Source organism: Carettochelys insculpta, chromosome 11 (assembly GCF_033958435.1).
Source record: "Carettochelys insculpta isolate YL-2023 chromosome 11, ASM3395843v1, whole genome shotgun sequence".
Classification (NCBI taxonomy): domain Eukaryota; kingdom Metazoa; phylum Chordata; order Testudines; family Carettochelyidae; genus Carettochelys; species Carettochelys insculpta.
This window is the reverse complement of record NC_134147.1, coordinates 12,048,209-12,068,777: the sequence shown is the minus strand read 5'-3', so window position 1 is coordinate 12,068,777 and position 20,569 is coordinate 12,048,209. Positions and strand designations below refer to the sequence as shown.

Below are 20,569 nucleotides of genomic sequence, written 5' to 3'. Positions count from 1 at the left end.
GTGTAACAAATGAAATAATGGCAAAAATACCACAGACTGCTGCTGAATGTGCCAGGCAGGTATTGCCAGCTGTTAAATCTTGCTTTAAACTCTTTGATTTTGTTCCTAAAGTAAACTGGGCAAGATCTAATTGGCTAAATAGTTCAGTCAGCAAATAATACTAATCCTTTTGCTTGAGATTCTGTGTGGTTTTTGTTTTCAGGCCAGATGCACCGTACAGTAATTTGCAATTAGTAGGCCATGTCTACACTTGGCCAAAATTTCGAATGGGCCATGCTAATGGCCAAATCAGAGAATACTAATGAGGCACTGAAATGAATAAGAGGATAAGAATAAGGAGATTTTGAATGTGCGGGGTCCTTTCGAAAAGGCACTTGTGTAGACAAGCCCCCGAGCAGACGAGCCATGTGTGATTGAAACATGGCATTTTTGAAGTACTGCGGCTGGCACTATGTTACTGAGGTGATGAATATTCATTTTGGAGCCTCATTAGTAGTCTCCAATTTGGCCATTAGCATGGCCCTTTTGAAATTATGGCCAAGCGTAGACACGGCCATAGAGAAAGAAAAATGAACTGACTTTTTCCCTCTTTTCATCTTAGTTCCCAGCACAGATACTCTACGCCTCATGCCTTCACATTCAACACTTCAAATCCTTCTGAGGGCTCACTTTCCCAAAGACAGAGATCTACATCCACCCCAAATGTCCATATGGTCAGCACTACCATGCCTGTAGACAACAGGATAATTGAGGTAATATGCCAAATAAGAAATTATGTAGGGTTCCTCTAAAACTAAATAACCAGTAGTGATCAGTATTTTAGTTTGTCATGTTGTTGCATTTTTCTGCTTAACATCTATCCTTTGTTTGGTAAATGGTGGAAAGCCAAGGACAGAGCTAATGAATAAAGCTGTTTTTTTTTTTTTTTTTTGTTTCCTCAATTTCTTGATAGTTTCTGTTCTTTTATTCATTCATCTCTGTGTTGTTTTTTTTTTTACACTTCCTCTGTTCTTTTCTTTATTTCTTGTTGCTTTGTACTAGAACAACAGCCTGAGTGCTTCTCCCAGTTCCTGGTGCAGACGATTTTGTTTGAGGGGAAGAGTAGGTATTTTTCTTTACGCCTTTGCCTTCTTGTAATTAACAGGGCTTGTCAGATTGTAAACTACAGTAATGGCTAAGTGAAATTATTCTAAAATGGGTTTCAAAAAGATGTTCGTATGGCATGTTTGTTTTGGTACAGTTCTCGCTTTTGAGTATAATAGTTGGAAGTGATACCAAGGCAGAATAGTTTGCATAGGTGAAGTTGATAATTCTACAGACAGGGTGAAATTTATCTTTTTAGTAAGTCTAGTCACTTTAGCTCCATAGTGGCTCCACTGTGTTTAAAATTTCACCTCAGACATGTCTTTTAAGGCACTGCCTGTCCTTTTCTCTGGAAATTGTTTTGGTGAATTATAGCATGGCTACACACACATGGTATTTGCCAAATACAAAGTAAGATTAAATAAATAGTGTGCTAGTGGAGTCACACAATTTGAGGCTAGAAAGTGCCACCAGAGCATCTACTCTCATGTGCAAATCACAGACCACCAATACCACTCAGCAACCACACACACAATTAGACACCATAATTAGCCAAAGTATTGTAGCCCATATGCCATAATGTGCTATAGCCAGAGAATAGGCGGGACTGAGGTAAACCAGTACCCAAATACTTCACAGCAGCAGGGAAATGATTAAGTGAGATGTATCCAGATGATCCTGACAAGGGAGCCACCTTGGGCTGTTTATACTTCACATGAAGATTAGGTGTGAGTGAGAGAGCTGGACCTCCCTGATCTGCCACCCTTGGGACCTGACTAGTCATAAACAAGGGACGTTGTTGGACTGTGGGAAGTCAGGCCCCCATTCTCTGGTGGCAGGGCAAGAGCCTCACTGCTGGGCTCCCTTCCCCAGCCACCAGGCTCCTCTGACCCCTTCAGGCTCTGCTAGTTCTGCTGTGTCTGGCTCTGTGGGTTGCCAGCCCCCCCGGACCAGCTCTGTTCCCAGCTGCTGTTCTGATTCCAGGTTCTTTTTAAGATTTCTGCCTGGTTGTGTCTGTTCTTGAACAGGTAATATAATACAAGAGTGCTTCAAATTTGTGTACATTTTATTCTGATGAAGATTAGCACAGTGAAGCACAGCAAGAATGTGGGAATGTTATGATTCTAAATACAGGTGATAGGTCAGAGTTTATCGTACTAGCCATGACTCCACACTTTTCTAAATGAGTCTTGAGGAACTATAATTAGGACAACTGTTTAAAAGTGTAGTGTTTATCCTAAGCGTTAGTATGTCCTTCCTGCAGGATGTTCTGTCTCACTGTGAAATCTAAATTTCATCTGTGGTTGGAAGTTTTAAATTGACTTCTAGAAACTCATTTCTTTTAGTATTTGACACTTATGTAGTGCATGCTCTTTGTGTAGCATTTTGCTTTTCAAGTACTTCCTTCTACTATATCACATACAAAAGTAGCAAGCTGTAAAAGTTGCTTTTGTCAGAACTAACCTTGTGCATGACTGTAGAATTGAGTGCTGTCAAGTTTGTGTGGCATGAGGTTAGGGGAGAGGAAAGGCCAACTCTAGTGCAGTATAACAGCATAATTTTAGTACATTTGTAGAGTTGTATTGTGGTCAGATGTTGTAAGAATTTATTTTGGTATTAGAGTACAAATCTCAATCTTTACAGTCTCTCAAGTATTAGGTGTACGTATAGGTTGAACCTTTCTGGTCCAGCAGCCTTGGGACCTCACTGGTGCCAAATGGGAGAATTTGCCAGATCACAGGAGGTCAGTATTGTCTAGCAGCATTACCAACACTTCCCCTGCTTACTGGGGGTCTTCATTTAGGAGTATATTACAGCTAAATAACAGCACAGAATGCTGAGAGCCAGGACTGGTGGTTGTACCCACAATTTATGGGATCACAGGAAACTTATCCACACCAGTGATAAGTGGCTAACTAAAATCATGGTGGGCTACAGATGTTGCTGGGCTAAAGAGGGTCGGCCTGTACTTCCAGAGTGTCTACTGTTTGTTCACATTCACAATATTGTTCAGCAGTATAGTTTAGCTACCTCATGAGAATTAGGTAAACAAATTGTGCAAATTAATTAGTAGAGCCAGATTAAAAAGGGGGAAAACTAGATGTTTTCAGCAAGTAAATAGGACTCTTAAATGATTTCTAAAATATCCAAACCCTTCTCTTTTGGAAGATATTGGTGAGTAATTTGGTACCCTGCATCAAATCAAATTTCATGGGTGTGCTACGTTTTCTGATGTCTTATTTCTAGACCTGTTTCCTCCTCCCCCACCCCTACTGTGTCTCAGACATCTTACTGAAGTGTTAATTTTCTTAAAAATATTTTCTCTCCCCTGTTTTTAGGATGCAATTCGAAGTCACAGTGAGTCAGGTAATCTTTCCATACATAAAATAATTAGATTTTTCTTTTAATCTATTAATTTACCTCTTATTCCTAATTTCCTGTTCTGTTTGTGTGTGTTAAGCTTCACCATCAGCTTTGTCTGGAAGCCCCAACAATGTGAGCCCAACTGGCTGGTCTCAACCCAAAATCCCAGCACCAACCCAAAGAGAGAGAGCCCCTGGATCCAACACACAAGAAAAAAACAAAATTGTAAGTATTGTAATATTTGTTTTCAAGCTAATGCTGAAGGAGAAAGAGGGCTGTTGGGACAAAATGCTGGTTTTTGAAAGACATAACTTGTGATAAACTCTTGGTAATGTTCTGTGTAGTTTGTGTTGAAATGAGATCAGCCTTGTACTTTAAAACGCCAGAACAGAGCTCTGTGTATTTTCAGTTTTATATCCCACTACAAAATGTTTGCGGTAAGGATTCAAGCACTATCATTTGCACTTTTCTAAAGATCGGTATATTTTTGAAAGACACTAGGTCATTGATTGTTGTTTATATCTTCATTTGAAACTCACTGTCATGGCTTTTATTGAAAAATGATGTTAACAGCGTCTGTTCGTTGTAGTGATAAGTGATTAAATTAATTTTGCTATGAAAATTAAATTTAACAAAATACAAGTGTTCTTTTAAAATTTTGGTCTGATAGTTTAGGCCTCACATGGTAACAAAGCTATGTCTACACTACAGACCTTAGAAGCAGCACAGCTGCACTGCTGTAAGCTTTCCTGTGTAGCCACTCTGTGGTGATTGGAAAGAGCTCTCTGCCAGTATAATTAAACCATGCTGAGCAACCCATATTAGCTGTATTGGCAGGTGAACCTCTCCCACAAACTTAATGCTGTCCGTGGGCTAGGAGCTTCTACTGCAGTGGCAATGGCAACAGTAGCAGCTGTAGCCCTGGGCCCTTTAAAATGCTCCAGAATTCCATGTAGCATGCTCTTCCTGGATTGAATGTTCGAATGGTAGTGATGTTCTCATGCCCTGTTATTGGGGGTTATTCTTGCTCCATGTTCATTAAGCTTGCTAAGAGAGTACTTACAAGTAATATATGTATCCTGCTTTAATATAAGTCCTCATTGTAAACTAAACTGTGCTCCTATGTAATGTTTATGGTGCAAATATATTACTATAAATCAGGCACCAAGTGTAGCATTTGTTTGTTGTTAAGAATTCATTGCTGCTGTGTTTAATTTTAGGGGAAAAATTGGAATTGGAATCCATTTTCCATTCTGCTTTAGACTTTAAGGTTCATGAAATTTGAGGATTAAGTCACTTTGTAGCATCCTTTAAAACATAAGGGATATCAGTCTGGTGTGAAAGGTGATTGACCACAGAGCTGTTATTTTAACATGAAAAGACCATCTGAAATGTTGTAATGTCCAAAAATGCCAGCTTAGTATCTTGTCAGTTACCAAGATCAGTGGGTAGGATCCTACCAGATTCACAACTATGAAGAATGCATCACAACATGAAATCTGGTCTGTTGTGTACTTTTACCCTCTATTATAGCAGGTTTAATGGGAAGACCAGCATTTCTCAAAATGTCTTCCTTTCCCAAAGAATGTTATGGGAGGAGGGTCACAGTATTGCCATACTAACTGCTGCACTGCCTTCAGAGCTGGGTGGCCAGGTGCCCAGCTTGTAGTTACAACACTGTGAAATTTCAGATTTAAATATCTGGAATAATGGAATATATTATTTTAAAAATTCCATGACTGTGAAATTAGTAATGATGGACCATGAATTTGGTACCCCTCAACAATGGGTGCCTTTTGAAATATACTTAATAAACATTTACACTTTTTATTCAGGAGTATTTTCAGTCAGTAGCTCTTAAAATATAACAGGTCTGCTTTTCTCTTGCAACAGTTGATAAGAGTTGATAATATAAATAGCCAAAATCATCCATGTAAATGTTGTCTTCCTTTTTAATTTTGGTGCTGACATTTTCAGCTGTTGTAAGACAAAACACCTAGTCCTTAAATGTTTCTGGAAAGAAGATGGAGAAACAAATATATGTGTGTTAGAATACAAGATAACATGTTAGCAGGTAACTTTACATAAGTCAAAGATCACCCACACCTACATTATGAGATAAAATCAAATTTAAAGGAGTTGGCTTGATATTAAAATGCCACTGTCTTCACTGTAAATACCATTGGCTCATTTATTGAGCCCTAATATCCATAACAAAGGCTACATCTACACGAGCCAAAAACTTTGAAATGGCCATGCAAATGGCCATTCTGAAGTTTACTTATGAAGTGCTGAAATACATATTCAGCGCCTCATTAGCATGTGGGCGGCCACGGCGCTTCGAAATTGACACAGCTCGTCCAGATGGGGCTCCTTTTCGAAAGGACCCCAGCCACTTCGAAGTCCCCTTATTCCTGTGAGCAGATGGGAATAAGGGGACTTCGAAATAGCCGGGTTCCTTTCGAAAAGGAGCCCCGTCTGGACAAGCCGTGTGGCGGAGAGCTGCGTCAATTTCGAAGTGCTGTGGCCTCCCGCATGCTAATGAGGTGCTGAATATGTATTTCAGCGCTTCATTAGTAAACTTCGAAATGGCCATTTGCATGGCCATTTCGAAGTTTTTGGCTAGTGTAGACACAGCCAAAATGTTGATATTACGGGATGCTTATAGCATCAATTTTGAATTTAATTTTGGATAAAGGCTCGGGTGGAAGCGCCATGTCTTTAATTTGAATTTATTAGCCTCCAGAAGTGTCCCGTATGTGTCCCACAAAGCTATGCAGTGACCCTCCATGTATGGCCGCTTTCTTCTCTACTGCTCTCCATCCAGGTATGCAGAAAGAAGGTCACAGGAAACCCATGAATTTTTGATTGAATTAGAATTTGAATTTGAGTTAGAATTTGAATTTGAATTCAGCAGTGCCCAGTCTGGCAAATATAAAGGGCATCAATAATGAAAACATTTCTTTGCCCATCTCATCATACCTCATCAATAGCCATCACACTGCATTGGGAGCAGTTGCATTGGTAACCATCTCCAGCCATCATGAGCACTCAGGGTAATGATCTGCCTGGTAGCTCTCAGGCTCACAAGAGAGCCCCCATATGGACTCACCAGGAGATTCCGGATCTTCTTGTGATTTGGGGATACCAGTCAGTGGCAAAGAGAATTCTGGTGGCCAAAAGAAACACAGCAATCTGTGATCAGATGTTGCGCAAGATGACTTCCCAAAGTTACTCCCGGGACCCTATGCAATGCTGGGTGAAGGTGAAAGAACTCCGGCAGGCCTATCAGAAAGTCTGAGAAGCCAACCAGCAGTCGGGCAGCTCCAGAGACCTGTCACTCTTATGAAGAGCTGCACATTCTTATGGGGAGTGACCCCACCAAGGAGTCCGGTTTTAATTATCACACGTCTGGCGTTCTGGGTGAGCTGAGAGGAGCTGATTGCCCTAGAGGAAGAGGCCAACAGAGAGGGCAATGAGCAGGGGACCGAGGAAGTTCTTCTTGACAGCCCAGAGCTGTTCACCATAGATCTGGAACCGGTCTCCTGGATCAAGCTGTTTGGGTGAGTATTTATTCTCCATGTTAGAAGCAGGTTGTAGGTGCACATCGGTATAGGGTTGGATATGGGTACAGGCTTGCTATGGTTCTGTGCCCTTCAGAACAGTGTGTTAATGTTTCTTGGGATGGAGTGCTTTTCCTTTTTGGACATCTCCTCGAAGGCCTCATCTAGGCACTCTTATTTTTTTCACGAGGTTCTTGGGCAGGCCTGACTTGTTGCAGCTTCCACAGTAGCACACCTAGCCCCACCAGGCAACCAGATAGCGATCTGGTGTCATGGTACCACACAGCATTTTAGCATATTTTCCAGGCTCGTGGTCACACTGCATGAGCCAGGTCGTCTTTGTTCATATCTGTTAGTTTTAGGAGGGTTATGTCTTCTTTGGCAACCTACAAAAGCATGGGAATTTGCATCAGTTTTTTTTACCGTGCTTCCTGCCCTTTTATATTTCCCTGCATCAGCTGGCAGGTGCTCCATTCCCCACCCCCCATGCGGTTTGCAGGCTCTGTGGGGCATCTCCTCTTCCATGTCCCTTTCCACCCAGCGTTTATTTTTATTTTACATGGATCCTCCATGCCATGTGACTGCTGGACGTCTTCTCCCCCACCTCCCATGTCCCTTTCCAGCCATCATTTCTTTTAATTTTTTATTTTATTTTTTGTTCTTTTTTATTTTACAGGGATTCCCACCCCCATGCAGCCACCATCCCCTCTCACCACTTGGCTGCCAGGTGCTGTGTTCCTTGCTCATTGGAGAGGATTGCTTCAGGAATGGCTGAAATTTTTTTTCCTGTGCACCAGGACAGCTTCCTCTGCTTTGTAGCCCTCCCCTTCCCCTGAAAAGCAGAAAACTGCTTATAGCTTACTATGTCCACAAAGAAATGTGCTGGATTCGTGATGGTAAATGATGTATTGTGAAATGAACTCTTAGAATCCCACCCTTAATAAGCCTTTAGCAGCCTTCAGAAAATAAGCTTTCCCTGACAGGAGACAGAGAGTCCCATTCATTCCATTTGAAACCACACTGTGAATTGTATCTTAATTTTGACCTTCACTTTCCAGCTGCCATGCCCAGTTTGGAGACAGGTCCAGAAAAAGGTGCAAGCAGGATCTCATTCTGCAGCATGTGGAGCAGAATGAGGCAGAACACAGTAAGCTGACAAAGGACACTGCTCAGTGGCGTCACAGTAAAGCACAGTGGCATCAAAGTGAAGTTGAGTTGCAGCAGAGAATGCGTGATTTCCACCAACAGCAAGCGGCAAAGCAGAGTGAGGACACAACAAAGTTTGAAACAGCAGTTGTCGTGGTCCCTGAACGCGGGGAGTGAGGGCAAGGCTAGCCTACTACTCTAGCCCCAAGGGCCACTGCAAAAGACTATTCAAGCATTCTTGAAAAAGCTTCTTTTCCCTGACACTTTAAACTTCTCTTCCCTGCAAAATAAAATTACTCCTTTCAGCTGAGTGTGATTTTGTGGTGTACAGGAGTGGTAGGGAACACTAATCATAGAGGAGGTTGCGGGGAAGGCTGAAGGCACAGCTGCCCACTGATATACCCAGGTCTGCAGTGGAGTTGCAGCACAGGAAACCTGGGTGGGTGGCGGGAGGGTTGACCTCACAGTTGCCTGGTACTATGCCCAGGTCTGCAGTGGATGCATGGCTGACGGAACTAGGTGGGTAGCAAGAGGGCTGAAGGCACAGCTGCCCATCAATATGCCAGTGTCTACAGAGGACGTGCAGCACAGGGAACCTGGGTGGGTTGGGGGAAGGCTGAAGGCACAGCAGGCTGCCACATGCATTCTATATACTGCAATTTAACCCCATGCAACCAAGTAAAAGAATTCATTCATTAAGGCATGGTATGATTTATTGATATTACAACAGAGAAATATGTTGGTAGCATGTGTGTTACAGATCATTCATGAAGTTATGTTTTAAAGCGTCCCTTATTGCTGCTGCCTTAGCATGGTTATTGTGAATGGTTGGGTAGGCAGCTGTGAGTAAGCCCCTGCCTATGGCCTCAGCTTTGGAATTCCAGATGGACGGGAAAGTCTCCCACCTGGATTCACAAATGTTGTGCAAAATGATGCATGCTGTAATCCCTGTGGGGACATTAGTTTCAGAAAGGTCCAAAAGGGTCAGTAAGCATCCGAATCTCACTTTTTAAATGGCCAAAGGTGCATTCAACCACCATTCTACACTGGCTGAGTCTGTGATTGAGGTTTTCCTTGCTGCGATCCAGGCCTTCTGTGTAGGGCTTCAATAAGGCAAGGGAGCAGAGGGTAAGCAGGGTCGCCCAACATTACAATAGGCATCTCCACATTGTCAATCATGATTTTCCGGTCTGGGAAAAACGTCCCATCCAGGAGCTTTCTGTGCAGCCCAGCATTTCGGAAGATGCGCTCATGGTGAACCCTCCTTGAACATCCAACGTTGATGTTGGTGAAACAGCCTTTGTGATCTATAAACCCCTGCGACGCCATCGAGAAGCACCCCAGAGGCCAGGTTGTCCAGGACCATGATGGGGATGTGTGTGCCATCCATTGCCCTACCATACTTGGGAAAGCCCTGGGCATCAAAGCCATCCACTAGTGCCTGTACATCTCCCAGGGTCACAGTCTTCCTGAGGAGACGCTGACAGATTGCATGGGCCGCCTGCATCACCACAGACCGCACTGAAGATCTGCCCACCCCGAACTGATTTGCTACTGACTAGTAACTGTCGGACATGGCAAACTTCTGTAGAGCAATTGCCACTCACTTCTGTGCTGTTAAAGCCAGCCTCATTCTTGTGTTGCTGTGCTTCAGGGTGAGGACCAGCACATCGAAAAGTTCCATAAAAGTGGGCTTGTGCATGTGAAAATTCTGCAGCCACTGCTGGTCATCCCAGGACTCGAAAATTATGTGGTCCCACTAGTGTGTGTTGGTCTCACAAGTCCAAAACCGCCACTCCACTTTCACCAATTCATCCAGGTCAGCCAGCAGCTGAGCGTACTTGGACTGCACTGCAAAACCATTATCGTTATGATACTAACCATCACTGAACTTTGTAATTGAAGGCAAAATTGCACCACAGCCAGTGTGGTTGCCGAAGCGACGTGTGCTATGAGTTGAGGCATTTGGGGATCCATGCTTGTGCTGGTGGAGAAAATGCCACAGGAAATGGCGTGATCTCCAGTTTGTTTTCACATGGTTACGGGGTGCTCTGAATTCCGGGACAGCGCTTTGCATTCTGAGGGTCAAACACAAAACACCCACAATCAACCGGGGCTAGGTTACTCTGGGACAGGTACCCACAATGCAGTGCTCATACTGCCACACTAGCATGGGGCAATTTAAGTTCGAACTCATAAGAATGAGGTTAAAAGTAGAATTTATTAAATAATGAGTTTATCTCATAATGTTGGCACGGGCCCTGAGTATTGCAGCTTTGTAGTTTAGCCTTTTAAGACAATGTGAAGTAAGTTGAATGTATTTTTAGGTACAATCCTTGAAACATATTGTCCAGGCAGCTAACCATGTTAACACTTTTTTGAGAGCTGTTCAAATGGTTGATATACTTTATGTTCAACATGTATTTGTGTTCCAGAGGCCTCGTGGACAGAGAGATTCAAGTTATTATTGGGAAATAGAAGCAAGCGAAGTTATGCTTTCTACAAGAATAGGGTCGGGTTCTTTTGGGACTGTTTACAAAGGCAAATGGCATGGTAAGTACTAAACACTTAAGCTCTGGCCACACTACTCCTCCCTTTCAGAAGGGGCATGTTAATGAGGCTGTTCAATAGATGCTAATAAGGCACTGATATGACACTGCAGTTCCTCATTAGCATAATGGTGGCCGCACATGATTCAAAAGTACTGCTTTCGGAACGCGCACCACCCATGTAGAGAGTGGCCTTTTGAAAGGACCCCCATGACTTTGAAAGCCCCTTCTTCCAATTTGGTTTTAGGAAGAAGGGGATTTTGAAGTCAGGGGTTCCTTTCGAAAGGCCCCTGTCTACTTGGGCAGTGTGTGTTCCGAAAGCAGCACTTCTGAATTGTTCACAGTTGCCAATATGCTAATGACTCTGCATATTCATGTCAGTGCCTCATAATCATCTTCCAAACTCCCTCATTAACATGCCCCTTCTGAAAGGGAGGGGTAGTGTGGCTACAGCCATAGTTTTGTATATTTTCTTAATGGTGATATTATAATATGTCTGTTTTCCAGAAGAAGGTGTAAACTGCACTTTCAGCACTTTCGGTTTATAGGTGTGTGCAAATATATTTTTGTTTAGGAGCTGGAGAAACTTTTTCTATGATCTCATAGCAAGTCCATGGCAAATCTATTAATAGAATCCAGATATCACAACTACATCTTGTGGTAAATGTGCTAGAACTGACTTGCCTTGTTTTCTTCAATCTAATATGCTATGCAATAATTTAATTCCTGAAAAGGATATTTAGTTGCTAGTAGGGGAGTTTGTGTAAAGAAATTCCATATCCTGATGCTGAAAGCATGAACCTAAATGAATTTTCACCTACTGAATTTTAATTAGCATAGTCATCTTGGTGATAATCAGAGAAAGGAAACAAGCACGTGTCTACAATGGAGTTTGGATATGGATGGGGGCAAAACAATCTGAGTTACATGAGATTAACTATATGGGGCATAAAAGTAGCTCTAGTACTTGTAATTGCCAAGTCAATTGAGGTCTTAAATCTGTGTCTTGTGTTTCTTTAAAAAACAATGCACAGAGCTTCCAGCTGGTCCTGCACAAGGAGCTCCAACCCCAGCCCTAGGCTGCAGCAGGGTTCTGGCCAGCACCATGTGTGGCATCGCAGTCCTGGGCTCCCTGGGGCTGTGGCAGGGCTCTGGCTCCAGCCCCAAGCTCGCAGGGCTCTGGGCTGTCCTGCACTCCCAGAGCTCTAGCTCTGGGCTAGACTGCCTTGGGCTGCAGCAGGGCTTGGGGCTCCAACTCTGGAGTCCTGGAGCTCCAGTCCCTATCTCTCCAGGGCTCAGCTTCAGCCTCCACCAAGTTCAGGCTTCCTCCTGGGCCCCATGGGCTACAGCCCCATCCCCGGCTGCCACTGCTGGGGCTCTGGCCCCTTGCTGCTGTTTGCTGCCACAGGACTGTGGCCTCACGCTGACCGCTTCCTTGCAGCTGACACTCTGCCTGTCTGCTCCTGGGCTCTCTGGTCCAGGAGTATTCGTGTTCCAGATGTTGAGACAAGTGTGTGCCAGTTTTCAGAGGTGCAGCCTGTAATGTGTAGTTTTCTGTGGAGACAACTGCCTTTGGCTCAGTGTTTCCCTTCACTAGTGGATGCCATACCAGCTCCTGTTGCTGTTAGATTTGAAAAGACTGTTGCCTTAATTTTTTGCATTCTGTTGTATAATACATTGGAAATGTGTCTGTTAACTGATGGGACAATTCCACATTCTAAAAAATCATACTGAGAATTTAATTTGTGGATTTTGTAATCACTGGTTACTACATTACTGCCTAGTTGTATTGTATCTGATATCGGCTCACTATAAATTCTTTATAAATGAAAGAATTTCAGTTAATATTGTGTAACTGCTGGCTTTTGTAACATGTATCAACAGCAGATACAGATGGAGCCAGTCACTAAATCGCCTAATGTATCAGTCATGCTGTCAAAGTATCATCTTTGCAACAATTAAGTTTTATTGTGCACAGTGGAATTCTGGTGTTTAGGGAAACAACATACATCTGTAAGTCACAGAACAAACTGCATACTAAAAATATGAAAATGGCTCTCAGCTGAACATTTCTCTGGAGTGTAATGAGAAAGATATTTGTCTCTTAATGAAGTCACAAAGAACCTGACAAAGAAAATGAGATAATTCATTCTACATCTGCATGTTTTCTGAGTCAGATTTCAAATGAATGACAAACAGAAGTTAAACGGATGGCTGCAGTGACTAAAATGAATACACTGAAAGAAAACTAGGCTGGTTTCAGGGAGTCCACTGGTGTTTTTTGAGCTTGCTGTAGTTAGTAATGGGAGCATTTTAGGATATTTTGGTTATTACAGAGTCCATTCCGTGGGCCTTTGTATTACAAGCTTGTATTTGTCTCATGCTTTCTTTGTTGTAATTTGCTACATGTGGATGGAGAGAGGCTATTCTCAGTAGGGATGGATGGCAGAACAAGGAGCAATGGTCTCAAGTTACAGAGCTGGAGGTGTAGGCTGGTTATTAGGAAAAAACTGTTTCAACAGGAGGGTGGGGGAAGCACTGTTACCTACAGACATGGTGGAATCTCCATCCCTAGAGGTTTTTAAGTCTCAGCTGGACAGCGTCCCAGCTGGGATGATTTAGTTAGGTTTGATCCTGCTTTAGGTAGGGGGCTGGACTAGATGACGTCCTGAGGTTCCTTCTAGCCCTAGAATTTTATGATTCTATGACTCTGTGACAAGCTGGGTGGACTAGTATATGTATAAATAAATCCGAGAACTGGCCCAATGATAGGTGTCTTTTATAGCACCTTGATCCCCAAGTGCTGGACTCTACATTTCTCCTTGTTGAAACCTCATTGGATTTCTTTTGGGTCAAGACTCCAATTTGTCCAGGTCACTTTGGACCCTATGCCTAACCTCCAATGTATCTACCTGACCCCCTAGCTTAGTGTCATCTGCAGATTTGCTGAGGGTGCAATCCTTCCACTCATCCAGGTCATTAATAAAGATGTTGAACAGTACTGGCCCTAGAATCCATCCTTGGGACACTCCACTTGAAACCTACCGCCAATCAGACGTCGATCTGTTGGGCCTGTCCATCAAGCCAGCTTTCTACTCCTCTTACAGTCCATGTATCTAATCCATACTTCCGTAACTTATGGGGAAGAAATTTGTGGGAGGCTCTATCAACAGCTTTGCTGAAGTCAAGGTATATCATATCCAACCTGGTATTGGTTAATGTTTGTGTCCTGGTTTTTTACTTTTGGGGCTGAGATTTCCCAAGTAGTTTCTCCCTGGTTTCCTTATTACTACTTAGGTGGTGGCAGCAAATTTTATCCACAAAATCTAAGGTTTTTTAGGATTTTGGGAGGGAAGTTTATACCAAAACCTGGTAGATAGATAAGGTTTTGGGGGTACTTTTGCTGGCCCCCACTTCTGCTTTTGTCTTGCTAGAGTGGGGAAGGAGCCATGACACCTGTTCTTTCCCCCCACCAAGGGCTGCCCACCTCTTTTCTCCTACTATATTGCCTCGTGCTGTAGTTTGGGAACTGATCTTGTCTGTGAAGACTGATGAAAAAAGCACTGAGTACTTCAGCTTTTCCTGTGTCATCTGTCGGTAGGTTGCCTCCCTCATCTAGTAATGGCCCCACATACTCTCTGATCACCCTCCTCTTGTTACCCTTCCCAGTCCTTGCTAGCTGCATTTCCAGTTGTGCTTTCACTTTCCTGATTACTCCCTGACCTTCTCCAGCACTATATTTATACTCCTTCTTAGTCATTTGTCCAAGTTTCTACTTCTTATATGCATGCTTTTTGAGTTTGAGCTCACCAAGGATTTCCCTATTAAGACAAGCTGGTTGCCTACTGTATTTGCTTTTCTTACTGTGCATCGGGATGGTTTTGTTCCTGTGCCTTCAATAAGACTTCTTTAAAATACTGCCAGTTCTCCTGAACTCCTTTCCCCTTCATATCCGTTTCCCAAGGAATCCTGCCTATGAGTTCTGTCAGGGAGTTGAAGTCTGCCCTTCTGAAATCAAGGGTCCGTGTTTTACTGATCACCTTTCTTCCTTTCGTCAGGATCCTGAAACCTACCATCTCAGGGTCACTGCAGCCCAGGCTGCCGTCCACTTCTATTTTTCCTACTAGTAAGTGCTACTTTACTGCTTTTTTTTGTTTTGATAGTATACAGACTAATACGACTTTCTCTCTGTTACTAGTTCTTCCCTGTTCATGAGCAGCAGGTCCAGCTGCGCATGTCCCCTGGCCAGTTCCTTCAGCACTTGTACCAGGAAGTTATCCCCAGCATTCTCCAAAAACTTCCTGTAATGTAGGTGCACTGCCATATTGGTCTCCCAACAAATGTCTGGGTGATTAAAGTCTCCTATGACAACCAGGGCCTGTGATTTGAAAGCTTCTCTTAATTGTCTGAAGAAATCCTCATCTACCTGATCTGGTGGTCTGTAGCAGACACCAACCACAACATCACCTATGTTGTTTCCGCCTCTAAAGCTTAACCCAGAGACTCTCAGCTGGCTTTGCTCCCTCCATATACTGGAGCTGTGAGCAAACATACTGCTCTCTCACATACAGCACAACTCCTCCTCCTTTTTGTCCCTGCCTGTCCTTCCTGAACAGTTTATACCCTTCCTTGACAGTGCTCCAGTTATGCAGGCCATCCCATCAATTCTTCGTTATTGCAGCCACCTCATACTACTTTGACTATGCGAGGGCCTCTACTTCTTCCTGTTTGTTTCCTAGGCATCTTGCATTTGTGTACAAACACCTTAGAAAGTCAGCTGATTGGTTTACCTTCTCCTTTTGAATCAGGGGTCCTCCTTTGTTGTTCCTTCCTCCTTCTCCACTTACCTTAAGCCTTGTGTCACCATCCCCTGATGAACCTAGTTTAAAGTGCTCCTCACTAGGTTTGCAAGCCTGCCTGCAAGGATGCTTTTTCCTCTCTTCATTAGGTGGATCCCATCTCTTCCTGGCAATCCTTGTTCCTGAAACAGAATCCCATGGACAAAGAAACCAGAGCTCGCTCTCTCTGACAGCACATGCGCAACCCTGCATTTATCTCAGTGCTCTGAAGATCTCTACATGGACTCCTTCCTTCAGCAGGGAGGATGCATGAAAACACCACTTGCAGTCCATATTCCTTGATCTTTCTTTGCAGAGCTACATAATCTGTAGTGATCTGCTCAAGGGCATTCTTGGCTGTGTCATTAGTTCTTACGTGGAGGAGTAGGAAGGCGTAATAATCCACAGGTTTGGTGATTTTTGGAAGAGACTCCATCACATCCTGGGTACTAGCTTCTGGCAAGCAGCTAACTTCCCAGGATTCCAGGTCTGGACAGCAGATGGATGACTCTGTCTCTCTTAGGAGGGTAATCCCTGACCACCACCCATTTTCTTCTCTTAGGGGTGGAGGTCATAAAATCCCCATCCCTAGGACTGTGTATCCCATGTCTTCCAGTCAGTGGGGTGTTGTTATCCCTTTCCTGCAAGGTGTCTGCCACAGCATGCTTCACTGAATTACCCAGGTAGAGAGCCTGAAAGCGGTTGCTTACCTCCACTGGAATTGGAAGTACCTGAACTGGCTTTCTTCTCCTCGCGGTTACATGCTTCTAGGTTTTTCTTCCTTGTTTAGCGCTGCTTTCGCTGGCTGCTTAGCCTGCTGTGCCTGTAGTACTAAGTGCTGCCTTCTGTCAAGGAGATCTTCACCTTCTCTGGACTGGAGGGTTGATACTTGCTCCTTAAGGCCTCTAACCTTCTCTTGCAAGATGGTGATCATCTTGCACTTGGTACACATAAAATCCCTCCTTATCTTCTGGGAGTCAGAACAGCTGACTTGTCAGTAGACTTGTCACTATGCATTTTTTCCCTTTCTTCAGAGAGTTCCCTCAGATGTTTTTAGTGCCACCTTGGAAGGCAGAAGAGAAATAAAACTATAAGAAAGAAAGGGACGATCAGTATGGGGCTTCTCCCAAGGCGAACTCAGAGGCAAACTCCCTGTTAGCTGCTGCCCTGTTCACTGCTCAAAGTGTTCGCTGTGACTGCCTTCTTAAAGGCTGCTGGCTGGGGCTGACTCAGAGCCTTGCCTCCAATCCAATCATCCCTTGAAGGCCCACCTGGAACAAAGCACTCCCAGTTCACACCTTGTCCATGGTTCTGTTTGGCAAGGGGTTACATCCATGCTCACCCTCATGAAGCCCTTCCAGTACAAGATTATAATGTACAATGTCCAGTCTAATGGTAAATGAATGTAGCTTTTACTACTAAACTGGAGAGACAGATCCTGCTTTAAAAATTCCTTCTGATATTAATTTGCTCAGCTTTCTATCATAAGTTCTTGAATCATATACTCTTCCTTTTTGTTTACCAAGTAATACAGTTGTAAACAGCCAACACTGCACACAAATAAATCCGCACCTAAACTAAATTGGTGCATAACTTTGGCCTTTGTTTATATCTCTGCAAAACCAGCAAGAAGTCCTGTGGCACCTTATAGACTAACAGATATATTGGATCATAAGCTTCCTTGAGCAAAGACCCACTTAGTCAGATGCACTTTCTTTGCCCACGAAAGCTTATGATCCAGTATATCTGTAGTCTATAAGGTGCCACAGGACTTCTTGTTGTTTTTGTGGATACAGACTAACACAGCTACCCTTCTGATGTTTATATTTCTGCATCAGATGCTCACTACAAGTTAATTTCAACTTGTTTTTCAAAGAATGTTTTGCAATGTGGTGATCAAATGATTAAAGAACTGTTCCATTGTTACACTTCCTTTTTCCACTAGCTCTGTAATGCATGCATTAAAATCATTTGCTTTATTGTTGTGTATTCTGCTGTATCTAGATGTAAGTTTTGAGGGAATAACAATCTAATTCTGTTAATTTAATGGAGAAGCTATTTTTTTTGTACTAAAACTAGGAAGAGGGAAGAGAATTGAGAATTTGGGTTACTAATAGAAATTTGTTGAATACAGTGGATACGGCACTTCAGACAATGCGCTGAGGATGCAGTTTCCCCCAAATAGTTCTTAGTTAAAAAAGCAATATAATTGGTTCCCCTAAAAACTGGACTATTTGCATTTTCCGATTTCAGGATACTGTGCAGTGGCCTTTGTTTAATAGCACATATGTGGTCCTGTTAGCTAGTTACTAGCCATTTAATAATGGGGGTGGGGGACAGACTTTTCAAGTGGTTAGAAAGAAAAATGATTGATCTTCCATTTGGTTTGCATGATAACTTTTCAGTAAAATTAGGTTGTATGAAAACACAAAATTCTGTTTTATCTGTGGACCTCCTTGTGTACAAAATTAGCAGAGATGTATTTTACAGAAGTTTCAGAATTTTGAAGTATACAGGTGATAATGCTGCACTAAAAGACAGTTACGAGGTTGTTTGTAACTTGTATGTTAAATGTATTTGCAGGAGATGTAGCAGTGAAGATATTAAAGGTTGTAAATCCAACTCCAGAACAGTTTCAGGCCTTCAGGAATGAAGTAGCTGTATTAAGGTGAGGTGATAGCACATAACTATAATTCATAATTGCGTAATTTTATGTTTGACCCTTCAAATAGCGAATGTAGCTGATGGAATGAATTTTCTTTCTAGCAAGTGGTACAGGGTTTCCTGTGACAGGCTATAAATTTACTGCCTTTTGAGTGCCACCTTGCCACGTGGTGTAGGACAATAGAGGTACTGGTCAGTTTTGAGATCTCTATGATTTTAAATATCTTATTCATTATACCTTGAACTCTTCTTTTTAAGCTAAATAATATTAACCTTTGTAAATCCTGCTGTAATTTTGTAGCCTTTCTCTGGAACTCGTCTGTCTCATCACCTTTTAAATAAGGTGATTCTTCTTTGAGTGGTCCCCATGGGGACTCCACATTAGGTGTCGGGCTCACCCTGGCGCTGCAGTTCGGAGATTTCCAGCTGTATCTCGTCGGTCACATGTGCAATCTGGTCCACACCTGTTCCTCTCAGCCGCCAACAGCTGCAGACAGAATCTGCTCCAGCTCCAATGCCTGAGACAGATAAACTCATTTATAATATAGTTATTAGTTTCTTTCTCGTTCTTTAAGACTGTTAAAGTTTTTCTTGTATATAGTTTTTAAAAAAAAAAAAAAAAAAAAAAAAAGAGAGAGAAAGAAAAGAAGAGGGGAAAGAAGGAAGAGGTGACTACCTTGGGCGGTCCTCTATCTCAGAGACTGTGAACCTTATCTGTTTTGCTAGCTCTTAGTAGCTGTTAAGTGCCTTGGTTAACGTTAAAAGTAGTTAAGTACCTTGAAAAGAGATGTCTTCGCCTGGGTTTAAGAAATGTGAATTGTGCTGCGAAGCTATGCCTGCCTCCAATGGCCATAGCAAATGCATTCGTTGCTTGGGAGAGGCCCATGTCCCCCAGAAATGTCCTCACTGCTCTAAACTAACAGTCAGAGCAAGAAAGGACAGGCAGATGAGGTTAAAGATGATTTTGTTTGACAAGGCCCTCCAGCCTGAGCTGTCGGAGATTTCCCAGAAGGAAGGGCCCTCAAGGCCGCATAAGAGGAAGGCAACCTCTTTGACCTCCTCTATGCATAAGAAAAAGAGGGTATCCCCGACTCGATCCTTGCCAGTGGTATCTGTGAGCAGGACGAGTGAGGCACAGGGCCGTGAACCACTGGCAGCTCAAAGCAGTGAGAAGGCCTCACAACATAACACGGTGCCTGGGGCTCTGACCAGTAAACAGTCAGCAGCGGGAACCCTACAGGCGCCGACATGGCAGGCACCAGAGGCTACGGCACCGGAACCGGAGACCCTGGCACAGGGCCCAATGGTGCTGGAGACAGCTATGCTGACGGAACCGCACGTGGCAGCACTGGGCGGGGAACTGGGCATGGCACGGAGGCCCGCACCAAGGTCCCAGGCACCGGAGATGGCGCCACCAATCACACAGCCGCACGGGCTGGGCAAGGCAAGATCTAAGACCCGGCACCGTAGCCCGTTCCCAGACATTCTCAGGATGCCATTTTTGTCCCACTCTCCTCCTGAGATGGGTATGCCAGAATGGCCGGCAGCACCACCAGCCTTCCTGAGACGTCCGTCTCCATTTCTACAACCACCATCTCCCTGGCTCAGACATCCTTCACCTTAACGGAACTGCATGAGTGCTTCTGTAGAGCATCCCTGCTGATCTCTGCATCATTAAGGAGATCACACTCCTCTCGGCTCTATGCATACAGACACCGATCATGGTCTAGATCTCCATCACCGGGGCCCTGCCCCTGCTGCTATGGCTACTCATATTGTGGCGAACATTATTGGCACCGGGGCTCAAGGTAGAGAGACAGATCCATGCCTCCACCTTCGTTGCATGGCCACATCATCTCCCTCCCTTCGAAAAGAGCACATGCCTCTCCAGTGGGGACGGGTCCAGAGTCGTTAGACCTTCCCCTAGAATTCTCAAGAGAACGGACGCAGGAGGTGTCCAAGGAACAGGAGGAGGTTTATCACAGTGGTGCTTCCTCGTCCTCCCCAGATGAGGTGGTTGTTCCTGGGGATATATCTCCCCCAGACGACCTCAAGCAATTTCAAGAGTTTTTAAGAGGGTGGCACACACTCAGGACGTACTGATTGCAGAAGTGCAGGAGAAACACCATAAACTTCTCAAGAACCTGAGGACACCCCACCCCCGCATCATCCAAAATAGCCATTCCACTAGATGAAGCCATTATGGAAGCTGCCACAAATATGTGGCAGACCCCAGCCTCTATTCTACCTACGAACAAAAGGGCAGACAAGAAGTACTTTGTACCATTCAGGGATATGGAATTTCTGTTCAACCACCCCCAACCAAATTCCCTAGTAATTGAATCTTCGCAGCACAGATCCA

The 20,569-nt window shown here is 43.7% G+C and overlaps 1 protein-coding gene across 3 annotated transcripts in view; it reads left to right on the top strand.

The window, feature by feature from the left end:
* RAF1 (Raf-1 proto-oncogene, serine/threonine kinase) overlaps positions 1-20,569 on the top strand; it is a 137,964-nt gene that overhangs the window by 82,635 nt on the left and 34,760 nt on the right. For 2 of the 3 annotated variants that reach the window (XM_075006113.1, XM_075006114.1), the window contains exons 8-13: positions 602-752; positions 1,042-1,101; positions 3,423-3,450; positions 3,545-3,672; positions 10,592-10,709; positions 18,127-18,211. In XM_075006113.1, the coding sequence (XP_074862214.1) occupies positions 602-752; positions 1,042-1,101; positions 3,423-3,450; positions 3,545-3,672; positions 10,592-10,709; positions 18,127-18,211 (570 nt within the window). The remainder of the gene's footprint in view (positions 1-601; positions 753-1,041; positions 1,102-3,422; positions 3,451-3,544; positions 3,673-10,591; positions 10,710-18,126; positions 18,212-20,569) is intronic. The other variant, XM_075006115.1, reaches the window with a different exon arrangement.